Here is a 12232-nt window from a genome sequence, read left to right as displayed (position 1 = left end):
CCTTCCTTTCTATGACTGACGATAAACCTTCAAACTAGGAACCAAAATGCACTCTTCTTTAAGTTGTATTGGGTAGACAATTAGCCTTACTTAGCAACACTAAAGGTGAACGATGCAATGCTCCTTAGAATCGCTCCCAGCTGCAGCCTGTGCTGAGAATGTAGTTTATTTCCGTGACTTCATTTAACGGTGCAGATTCCCGTTTTCTATTTCCTGATTGCCAGGTTTCACCTAAGAGAGTTAAGCTCTCTGGTGAAATCTTCCTTTGAATCATAATTACCTCCATGAGACCCCAGAGAGCGTAGCCTTAAGATTCCAAGACAGCGTTGCCTCACAACGAGGCTTCCAATCACTTTGCATTGAATTTAACGCCCCCCCCCGTTTAATGTTCTGCTGGGTCTTCCTTCCTTCCCGCAGCTCTGCTTGAGAGCGTGCCTTCTGACGTGCAAAGGAAGGTAAAGGAGTGGAAGGAGGAAGCCTGCTGCTGCCACCCCGATATCTGCCCCCACCCGGGGCCTCCGCAGTTCCCTTTCCCCATGCATGGAACTGTTCGTTCCTGCTTCCTTTGCGTCCTCTCTTCCCCTTTGCGCCCTTGAGGACACTGTCCCTGCATTTCCGCCACCTTTACCCAGCCTACCAGGTTGCCCGTTACTATTAAGCATTGTCCACTGAACGGCATCTTAAAAATTACTTAGGATGTTTTCTTTAGATTTATTTTATTATTTTTATGTGTAATGTTGGTGTTTTGCCTGCATGTATTTGTGTGTACTAAGTGTGTGCCTGGTGCATGAAGAGGTCAAAAGGGAGCACCAGATTCCTGAACTGGAGCTGCAGATGGCTGGGAGCCACCATGTAGGTGGTTGGAATAGAACCTGGGTCCTTTCCAAGAGCAACAAGTAACAGTTGAGCCTGCTCTCCAGCCCCCATCATTGTTATCCATCTCTCCAGCCTTCATAGTTTTGCTTTTCCTGTTTCTGTGTCATTTCCACTCTCTACTCTGAGTGACGGAGAGATTTCAGCCTGCTGACACTGTTCCTGGATGTCTACATGCATCTCAAACTTTACAGCCTCAACCAAGCTCCCGATGCCTTCAGCTGCCCCTCCCAGCTCGGTGCACGGCAGCTCTGCTTCCCTAATTCCTCTGCCTTCCACACATGACGTTATCACGACCTCTCTGTCTCCTGTTCCCCACTTGTGCCCATCAATACCCACACTGTACCTTTAAAATTATACGGAGACGCTGGCTGCTGCTTGCCCCCCCTCCACCCCCTCCGGTGTGTGAGCCTTTGGTAGCTCATCCTGAGTCAGCATAGATGTCTGTTTTTCATGGAGTAGCCAAAGGGGTCCTTTGAAAAGTAGAACCTAGATCATGTCATTTCTCCACTAAAAATAGAAGCTGAAGTCCTCTCAAGACCTGTAGGATGTCAAGCTCTGTATCCCCACAATTACCTGGGTCACCTAAGTACATAGTCTCTACTCGTTTTCTCACTCCAACCGCACGGACTTCCTGCAGTTCTCTGGGCACATCAGGCCGGCGTGTGGCTCGGAGCCTTGGACTTGGTGTTCCTGACGCCGGGAATGTGCCTCCCCGAGACAGCTGTAGGAATAAAGTCTGTACTGGCCACGACGGTTGCCCCGTGATAGGGAGTTCTTTATCTAAAACTGTGGGGAGCCTGCACAGATTTCCTTCCAGCTCCTCCTCCTTCCTTGTGTTTGTCTTTTACTTCTTGAGACTTTGACTCTCCAAACGCCTCAAATATTCGCTCCCCTTGCACAGTACCTTTTCCTCCCCATCTCTCTCGCCTCTCCTATTTCTTGAAGGCCAGGATGGTTATGTCGTCACGGCTTCTTTCATTTCCTTATATAGCACAGAACAGAATTATACTTTAATAAAGCATTATGGGCTGTTTTACTGTCCCAACATATTCAGGCAGAGTCACACCCTTTATTCAAAGTTCCCAGCTTAGCTCTAAGCTAAGCTTTGTGATTGACACTTTCCAGATGGAAAACACAACAGATGCAAACCCTTCTGTAGGCAGCAGTAGGTACTGGAATGGGGCTGCGGCCAAGAGCGAAGTTTATGGTCTGTGCCTTCATACGATGCCACGTGATGACTTGCATCTCTTTCAAAACAATGGTTTGTTTGTGATGGAGAATTGGACAAATGACGTTTTCCTTCTAGTATTTTTTTTTTTTTTGCTGTGTCCTGTTATCCTTCCCCCTGTCATTGCACACCACTCTTTCTAATGGGATTCTACTTTTAATCGAATCCTGTAATTCCCCAATATTTCCTGCGAGTTACTCTTGTGTAACTCGCGCTTCTGCGGTCTGTGCTTCTGCAATTTGTGATGGTCCTAGGCTAAGAAGATACACCTGGAGTCGGAGAGCTGGCTCAGTAGTTAAGAGCTCTTGCAGTGAATCAGAGTTTGGGTCCCCAGGGCTTACATCAGGCAGTTCACAACCACATGTCACTCCATTGCTGAAGGCTCTGATGTCCCTTTCTGGCCTCGGTGGGGACACATCCACGTGCACATGCAAACACATGTAAGCAGAAGTAACCTAAAACATTAAACTTCCCATGGAAGGAATTCAATGCTCCGAGGGGCAAGACAGAATGGGGTAAAGAACTTGGCAAAGATCTTAAACACATCTGCCTCCACGCTAACTCGCCCTCAGGAAAACAGCGGTGAGAGAAAAGCTGGGGTGTTCCTAGGGTTTGGAGCAAAGTGGTTGAGGGTTGCTAAGAAATAAAGCAACCCTGGACTAAGAGGAAACCATCTTGGCTCAGAGCCCAGAGATCAAAACCAAAACTGCTCATAGGAGTCTGGTCCAAGTCAGAGCTACTGTGCTCTGCTTTCTTTGGCCTCGAACAGACTCTTTTAATCTCATTATCTTCTTTATTGCTTTAACTTTTGATGTTAAGGCATTTGTTTTGAAACAAGATGGAATAGACCAGAGACTTCTCGAGGAAGACTTTTTTAAAGTTACTCTATTACTCTAGTCTATTCTGTGTCTGCACCCACCCAGAATTCAACTTCATCTTACAAATAAAGTTTATCTTACAAAATATTGCAAAGTGCAACATCCACTTTGATGCAATAAGTTAGGGTTTTAAGCCAAATGCAAAGAATCTGAAGGAGTTGTGGGGAAGAGTTAGGAGTGAGGTTGTGTGTGATAGCATACGTTTGTAGTCACAGCTACTTGGGAGGCTGAGGGAAGTGGATTGCATGAGCTTCAGAATTCGCCATCAGCCTGAACTGAACGGGGAGATATCATCTTAAACTATGGCAATGAAGGTTTCAGACAGCCTCACCTCACACTGCAGCTTGAACTGGATGGGCTGACAAGGCAAAAGTGTCTGGAAAAGTAGCTAAGACTGTGTGCCTCTAATATAAATAAACTGCTTCCTGGGATGCTCACCTCCCATTATCCTCCATTGTTTGGTGATGATGATTTTGAAGAGCTCAATAGAAGTGATAACACTGAGTTACCAAACTACTCTTTCTTAAAATGCTCGACTTCACCTTGTGCCATTCTACTTCCAACATCTCACCATGCCTAGACAACCTATATTCTATCTATTTTAGAAGTGTGTCTGTGCATATTAGTGCTAGTGCCTACAGAGGTTAGAAGAGGGCATCAGAAAGGTGGCTGTGAGTCACCCTACGTGGGTGGTGGGAAATGAAATCCACTCTGAGCCAACTCTGTGTGAGCAAGCGTGCTCCTCACCCCTCAGCCGTCTCTCCTGCCCGTAGAATCTTGTTTTTTTTTCTTTCTTTTTTTTAATTTTTTTTAATTTATTTATTTATTAAATATTTCTGTTTCCTCCCCGCCACCGCCTCCCATTTCCCTCCCCTCCCCCAATCAAGTCCCCCTCCCTCCTCAGCCTGAAGAGCAATCAGGGTTCCCTGCCCTGTGGGAAGTCCAAGGAACCCCCACCTCCATCCATTTCTAGTAAGGTGAGCATCCAAACTGCCTAGGCTCCTATAAATCCAGTACGTGCAGTAGGATCAGACCCATTGCCATTGTTCTTGAGTTCTCAGTAGTCCTCATTGTCCGCTATGTTCAGCGAGTCCGGTTTTATCCCAGGCTTGAAGAACGTATGGAATATATACATATTAGAATCTTGTTTCTTAAGCAGAGTAGAAAGAACTAGCCTTCCTCCAAGGGTGTGCATTACTTAGAAGACAGGTGCCATGATATTTCTATGTGTGTGAGCTACTTTGAAGTGTTATTCCCAGTCGACAGCTCCTTCCATTTATTTGATATGTTCTGTAATATTTTTCCTCAACTTTTATATTTTTCCCCTTTTCAATATTTCTGGGCCCACTTGTAACTATTTGATGTGGGATTCCCCTCAGAATGCTATGAATATGTTTTATTACCATTGGTTAATAAAGAAGCTGCTTTGGCCAGTGATTTAGCACAGTAAAGCCAGATGGGAAATCCAAACAGAGATATATAGAAAGAGTAGGCAGAGTCAAAAGACACCAGCCAGCCACTGAGGGAACAAGCTATGTAGAAAATGAGGTAACACCATGACCACATGGCAATACATAGACTAATGAGATGGGTTAATTTAATATGTAAGAGCTAGCTAGAAATATGCCTGAGCCATTGACCAAGCCATCTTGTAATTAATATAGTGTCTGTTTGATTATTCGGGTCTGGGCAGCCAGGAAAGTCTCTGTTACAACTATTAGAAAAAGATCAATAATAAACCAATCAGCTAGGATCATACCAACTATAAACATGAACCTAATCGATCTTTTAGTGTTATTTTAGGGAGTGTACTCTTACCTTCCTGTTTGCATCCATTTAACAATACTTACAGAAGAGCATCAGGGCCCTGTTAGGAGAATGACCTCATACTATAGATTAATTTTCTCTTATCTGTACAATTAGTAAATCTTAGACACATGAGCAAAAGGAAGGGAAAACTCATCAACAATAAAGCATTTCTTCTTTTTTAAAAAGCCAAAGCTTTGGCGCCTTCATCTCCAGCAATCTGCGTGTTTTCCTGATTGCAGACTCAGGCAACACTTCATATTTGAAGCAATTATGGTTGGGAAGTCTTCTCATTGGCCACACAGTGATAACGTGGACTTAAACGGCAACACTAAAACTGCAGTTGGCTTGTTCAGAAAGAGAGAGGGACAGAGGGGGCAAGCTGGGGAGGCTCACGGTCTAGCACACTCCATACTGTCTTTGAAGATGTCAGTGACAGCTGGATTCCTGATCAAAGGTATCTTTCCTTATTGCTTTTTGCACTCCATGGTTTTATCTTAGGTTTTTTTTGAACTCCTTAGACAGTGATTTTAAACCTGTGGGTGGTGACCCCTTTGTCAAAACCCTATCTCCAAAAATGTTTACATTGCAGTTAATAATAGCAGCAAAATTACAGTTATGAAGTAGCAATGAGAATAAATTTATGGTTGGGGGTCACCCCAACTCGAAGAACTCTATTAAAGGGTCCCAGTGTTAGGATGGTTGAGAACCAGTTTTAGACGTGTGTGGTAGTGGTGGAATTGGTGTTCTCTTGAGTCAGACAAATTATAGTTTGACAGTACAAATATTTTTAATATGTTAAATAATAGTGTTTAATTGATGATAAATAGACCCCTGGCATCAAAGGAACTGGTATGCACTGCTTTAATGTCTGAATCTTGGTACTTGAATCTGTTGTTTTATTGAGTCCCTGGAGGTGTAGCAACAAAATGCCAGCTAAAGGTGGCACTGTGCTATTTATTATTTATTTATTAATTAATTATATATACAGTGTTCTGTCTGCATATATGCCTGCAGGCCAGAAGAGGGCACCAGATCTCATTACAGATGGTTGTGAGCCACTATGTGGTTGCTGGGAATTGAACTCAGGCCCTCTGGAAGAGCAGTCAGTGCTCTTAATCTCTGAGCCATCTCTCCAGTTCCTGCACTGTGCTGTTTCTAAGTGGTACAAGACACTTGAAGAAGCTTCCTTAGTTTTATTGTCTGTTAAATTGATAAATGGATGTTTCCAACAATGTAGGCCTTTTCTGACTTAATGTTAAAGTGATACATATTATCTTTTTTTCCTTTCTACATTGACACCCTCTAGGAACAGATTCACAGATTTTTGGCTCTCTAAGGGAACTCTTTTTGAGCATCTGTCACTTTTCATTCTTGAGACAACTCTGGTTTGCAGAGGCAAAAAACCACTCTCCAGAGGGAACTGAGCAGAACATCAGCCAAGCTGGCTGTGGAATATAAACTTCCTAGTGTCTGGCTCGCTGGCGTCTTTTCCAGTTTTGTTTCGGTTAGAGAGTCAGTGTTGCCCAGAATAAAGACGGCGCCTTGAATTGACTCGAAGTCTGGATCAGGCTGTGTGGGCTGCAGGCAGCGCCTGAGCATGCAGATATTTGCTGCCAGAAAACAAAATCCTGGAATGCACAGCCAGAGTGTATATGGTGGGGCGCTCAGGAGCATTTGGGGGGGCACTGGAAATGCATCTGTACTTTCTAGTCTGGTGAGCAATGGGCAAAGGGAGAAGCTATGGTTCCCCATGTCTCCTGTGGAGCACACACACACACACATAGACACACACACAGAGACATGCACAGACACACACACAGAGAAGAATTCTTGTAAGACACAAATTACTGCAGCTTACATTTTCCTCAAATAAAAACTCATGTGTCACGGTACAGGAAAGAGATGGAGATGTCACATATACACAGAGGACCCAGTTATTCAGCCGTATTCATAACTGCACAGAGAGATCACGCCATTTAGTGCTGTGCTACAGAAGAAAACTCAATTCTACCAAAACAGGTCTGTGCCAGTGTTGGAGAAAGGCTTTATTCCTATTACAGTGTTTCTGGTGGATCCCATAAACAAATGCCAAAAAGGAGTGTGTGTATATATATGTGTGTGTGTATATATATGCATATGTGTGTATATGCGTGTGTGTATTTGTATATGCATATGTGTGTGTATGTATTGTATATATACATGTGTGTATGTGTGTGTATGTATGTGTGTGTGTATGTGTGTGTATATATGTGTATGTGTTTGTGTGTCTATTTGTGTTTCTATAATAACATTTCTCTACTGTGGATACCTTATTATCTTCACAGTAATGATAAGGGACAGTGTGTCCTCCATCATGCATGACAGGTGTGCAGGCAGGGGTGTATGATGCTCGGTTTGCTTCTCTGTGTCTTTCACATAGTGAGAGGCATAGACAGAGCTGGCTCTCCTCAGCTAGGTTCTGTGGTTAGCATCTGTGGCCTACGTCACTGCCGCTGCGGTGAGTCAGTCTGGAAGGAGATATTAAAGAGAATGGGAATCAGGTTTATGGTGTAAACATGTTAAATTACTGGAAGGTTAAATTACCCACTCAGTTTAGAATTCAGGATGACAGGTTCTGCTCATGTAAATAGAGCCATTTACTGAATTTATCTGAGGTGTTGGACCATCTCTGTGGCCACAGAAAGGAGCCCCAGCAGTTGTGGAAGTTCAGCCACTGGTTATGCTTCCCTGAAGAGATCTCCATTCTCCATACTGCAATAAAGAAATATCAGGTAAACAGTCCAGAGGACTTGGCAGAAAGTAACAAGGAGCTGGCTGCATTCAGTCTCACTTGTAGAATGTAACTCTGAAGCGGTACCAGAGTCATTTACATGGTAGCAATGAAATAAAATAAAAAAGAAGCTGAAAATGTTCCTGCAAGGAACTGGAGAGATAGCTCAGCAGTTAAGAACACTTGCTGTTCTTGTAGAGGACCCTGGTTCGATTCCCAGCACCTACTTGGTGCCTCACAACCAACTCTAGCTCCAGTTCCAAGGAATCTGATGCTCTCTTCTGGCCTTTATAAGCTTCAGTGATTTATGTAATATGTGCATGTACATGACACACATGCATATATACAACATATAAAATTATATATGTGTATATAAAATGCATACACATATAATATATATTATATGTAGGCCTTACATATACATCTGAAATTAAAGAGTTCCTACAGATAATATTTCTGATTTTGTACTGTAGATACTTGAGGTTTAGGGATCTTTGGGTTAGTAATCAGATGAAGTGTTTACTGGGACAGAATTGAGAAGGAGAGAAAGATCATTCTCATAAGGCTGCAGTCAACCTACTGAAATAAGTGTACCTTGCAGTAGGGTTGAATGTTAGCTCGCTCACTCTTTAACACTGCGGACTCCTTGTGTAGAGTAAGCAATGAACTCAGGCAAATACCAGGAGTCAGAGACTGTGAGTCACCTGCTAGCACAGACACCTGACTTCATCCTTGAAATGTGTGAGAAGTTCAGGGTGAGTCCCTGAAGAGATAGTCTAGGGACTTTGTCCTCCACAGAGAATCTTCATGTTTGCCTGCTGACGTTTGTATTGTTTGAAACCAGTGACTTCTCTGGCACTCGATCCCAAGTAGCCATGTGAAGGGTAAGGAATCCTGGTCTTGACACAGTTATTAGAAAACTTAAGGACAAGGCACACACATCAAAATACAGAGTATCTCTGAGTACAAGATGGTTGTTCCCTTTCCCTAAAATAATAGAAGGAATTTTTTGTGGGACTAATACATATATTGGCATCTACTATCATCCAGGAAGTATTCTAGGTGCTTAGAAAACTAGGGAAAATGGGAGAAAAATAGAGATAGATATCTCCATCCTCTGGAAACATAAATTTGGTCTCATGTAACCAATTCTACCCAATGTTGAATGCACTAGGCAGCAGGGAGCGCTAGAGCAAGAACACACCTGGGGGCGTGCTGGGTGTGTGTGTGTGTGTGTGTGTGCGCGCGCGCTGAGGTGGTGGACATCTGGCTCCGTCCACGAAGCTGTTTAACAGTTTCACAAAGTCCTGTGTCCTTTAATATCCCGGCATAAGGTGCTTGCGAATCGCCACTCCTGCATTTAGTCCTTCAGCGCCAGCTTCGGCAGTGGAGTCCCATCTCGGGTGGGTTTAGTTGGCTAAAGGCTGATGAGGGCACCTGGTTTCTATCTCACGTTGAAACTTCAGCTCATCCCAACAGAGTTGCACGGGAACGTTTAACCTATGGATTTTGTGTAGGCTCCATGATCTGAATAATCTCATGAAGTTTATGTCAGAGTACTGTACCCCTTTACTATCTCTGCCTCCTGTAGGCACCACGGTGCACTCTGTGTTCCTATCATTCGGGATGAAAATCTAGTCTGTGTACCTGACACAGAAACGGACTCGGGACAGGCCACTAAAAGGAGGACTTCAATTGTCTCCCCAGGTTCCAGATGTGATCAGTAGCATCAGGCAGTTGTCCAAGGCGGCCATGAAGGAGGATTCCAAACCCAGCAAAGACAATGAGGACGCCTTCTACAACTCTCAGAAGTTTGAAGTGCTCTACTGTGGGAGGGTGATCGTGACCCACAAGAAGGCACCTTCCAGTCTCATTGACGACTGCAAGGAGAAGTTCAGCCTGCACGAGCAGCAGCGGCTGGGGCTGCAGGGCAAGAAGCCTGGGGACCCTGGGGACGAGCTGGGTGTCTTTGAGGCTGAGTCTCCTGTGTCTCCAGATGACATCCTGCCTGAGAAGTCAGATGGTGCGGTCAACAGTCACCATGCCCTGCCCTCCCTGGCCAGCCAACCCACACTGGCCAGCTCTCGGGTTTGCTTCCCAGAGAGGATTTTGGAAGACTGTGGTTTTGATGAGCAGCAGGAGTTCCGATCGCGGTGCAGCAGCGTCACGGGCGTCATGCAGAAGAAGGTCCATGACAACAGCCAGAAACCACAGCCAAGGAGGAGGCATGCAAGTGCGCCCAGTCACGTGCAGCCCTCAGATTCGGAGAAGAACAGGACCATGCTCTTCCAGGTAGCCTGGCAGGGGGTTTTGGCCTGCAGCTTCTTAAGATGTTGAGCAGCCATAACTCCTCCCTGGTCAGTGGGTGCCTGAGTGTGTGCGGTGGGTGTGTGTTGCCCACGTGTGCCTGGGTGGAGGCCAGAGGTCAACCTTTGGGTACCATTCCTTAGGCATCATCTTTCTTGTTTTGTTTTGAGGCAGGGTCTCTTCTGGAGGTATGGAAGGTTGATTGGCTAGCAGAATTCCAGGGATTTTTGCTTTTCTCCCTAGCATGGGCTGTACTAGCACTGGGCTATGCTCTGCTTTATAAAAGCAAAACAAAACTGGGCTCTGGAAATTGAGGTCCTCTTGCTTGTATGTGAGGGACTAAGCTATCGTCCCTGTAGTCCTGGCCCTACCTGCTAGTCTTCTCTTTCTGCTCACCCCAGTAGCCACAGTAAACCCTTTTGGCCTTCAGATTTTCTCTCTCAGGAGCAGGAGGACCAGATGAAGTAACACAGATGAGTCATGGACCCCAAGGAATGCAAAACTTCTTATAGCAGCTATGAAGAGGCAGGCAATAGATATGAGGTGTCCGTCACCAGTGTCTGCCTTGGGTTGATTTCCAAATACACTCTTTAATAAAGCTACAGAATGTTAGCAATGCTTGTAAGGCGTGAATTTTGGAAAGCTAGTTTTGGCGAAGTAGATTTTGGCAGAGAGAGAGAGAGGGAGGGAGGGAGGGACGGAGAGAGAGAGAGATTCTGAAGATGTCATTCATGTAAACACTGATGTACTCTTCCCCCAGAAATGGAGGAACACGATTCACTAGGTCAATTGTTCAATAACTTGATACAGCTATATTAAATGTAAAAGATAATTCTGTGTATGTGTGAGACAGAGAGAGAGAGAGAGAGAGAGAGAAAGAGAGAGAGAGAGAGAGAGAGAGAGAGAGGGATGAGAGACAGGAGAGCAGGGTTTCTGGTGTGTGCGTTTGTACCCGGATCTGTGAAGAAGTCAGGTTTTAGCTTCTATCACTGTCTGCCTCGTTCCTTTAATGCAGGGCCTCTCCTTGAGTGTAGAATTCTCTTATCAAGTAGACAGGCAGACGGGAGCCTCTGCCATCCTCTTGTGTTAACCTCCCGCCGCCCCTGTAGTGCTGACGTTACAGTGTCTGTAAGACCAAGGCCAGCTTGTTAAGTGGCGTCTAGGACCTGAGCTCAAGTCCTCCTGCATGCACAGCCAGTGTTCTTAGCCACGAGCCATCTTTTTAGTTCCTTTATGAGATGTTTTTACTTTTAAAAATAGTTTCAAAATTTACAGGGTTATGGAAAATATCATTTCACTTAAAGAATTGAATATATGGTGTTGTTCCGGAGAAGGTTTGTAGTTAGTCTGTGGCTGATCTCCGGCTTGCATCCTTTGTTAGGTCATTGTCTTGTCCCGTCACCAACTGGGCTTGTAAGCAGGCAGGCTCTGGTCCTTTGTGTGGTGGTGATACGTGAAGTCGGCTTCTCCTCTTCTTTGGATTCCCAGATTTGTTCTCTGCTAGTTGTAGTTCTTTATGTTAAATTTTTTTGAATATCTATTTTCCAAAAATTTACCTGAGCCCGGTTCTGCGTGTATTATTTTATTGACTGTTTTGAAGAGCCTCTTATGATAATGCCAGTCAGCTGATGTAAGATTAGTGACTTGAGGAAAGATTGCATATTGGAAAGGTTTCTTTGGATGTATTGATTCTCTGTGTATGACTGTGTCGCCTGCACGCATGCATGTGTATCGCAGGTGGCATATTTCTGAAAAGGAAGTCATTTCTTAACTGCTACAAAGATTTGTATTCTTTGGCTTTCTACAGTTTGAGGGTTGCTTAATTTCCCGACAGAGGAACGGAATGACTTGCGAGGGCTGACTTTGGGTTGGGTGATATGGTAAAACACACGTGAAATAGGTTTGTCTGGGCCACATCATTTGCATCTCCATTGTTGCGTATTTCGTTACCCAGGAAGACTGAGGTCCTCAAGCGCTGAAGTGATTGATGCACTGTTTTTGGCTTTTCAAGGTCGGCCGTTTTGAGATCAACCTCATCAGTCCAGACACTAAATCGGTCGTGCTGGAGAAGAATTTCAAAGATATTTCCTCTTGTTCTCAGGTATGCCACCAGGTCATGGCACAGCATTTGAAGAAACCAATTGTCGTGCTCCACAGTTAGCCACAACAACAGCTGCGCTTCCTTAAATCACATATTATTATCTTATTTTATTTTTTTAATTTAATTTATCTATTTATTAAAGATTTCTGCCTCCTCCCCGCCACCGCCTCCCATTTCCCTCCCCCTTCCCCGATCAAGTCCCCCTCCAGACCCAAAAAGAGGAACATGGGATGTACTCACTCATATTTGGTTTCTAGCCATAA

The 12232-nt window shown here is 44.6% G+C and overlaps 1 protein-coding gene across 3 annotated transcripts in view; it reads left to right on the top strand.

The window, feature by feature from the left end:
- The window catches only part of Tbc1d4 (TBC1 domain family member 4), a 168954-nt gene that overhangs the window by 96571 nt on the left and 60151 nt on the right, over positions 1-12232 (top strand). For all 3 annotated transcript variants that reach the window (XM_026788366.1, XM_026788365.1, XM_026788367.1), the window contains exons 2-3: positions 9269-9853; positions 11880-11969. In XM_026788366.1, the coding sequence (XP_026644167.1) occupies positions 9269-9853; positions 11880-11969 (675 nt within the window). The remainder of the gene's footprint in view (positions 1-9268; positions 9854-11879; positions 11970-12232) is intronic.

Source organism: Microtus ochrogaster, unplaced genomic scaffold (genome assembly GCF_000317375.1).
Source record: "Microtus ochrogaster isolate Prairie Vole_2 unplaced genomic scaffold, MicOch1.0 UNK2, whole genome shotgun sequence".
NCBI lineage: Eukaryota > Metazoa > Chordata > Mammalia > Rodentia > Cricetidae > Microtus > Microtus ochrogaster.
This window is presented reverse-complemented; position numbering and strand designations above follow the sequence as displayed.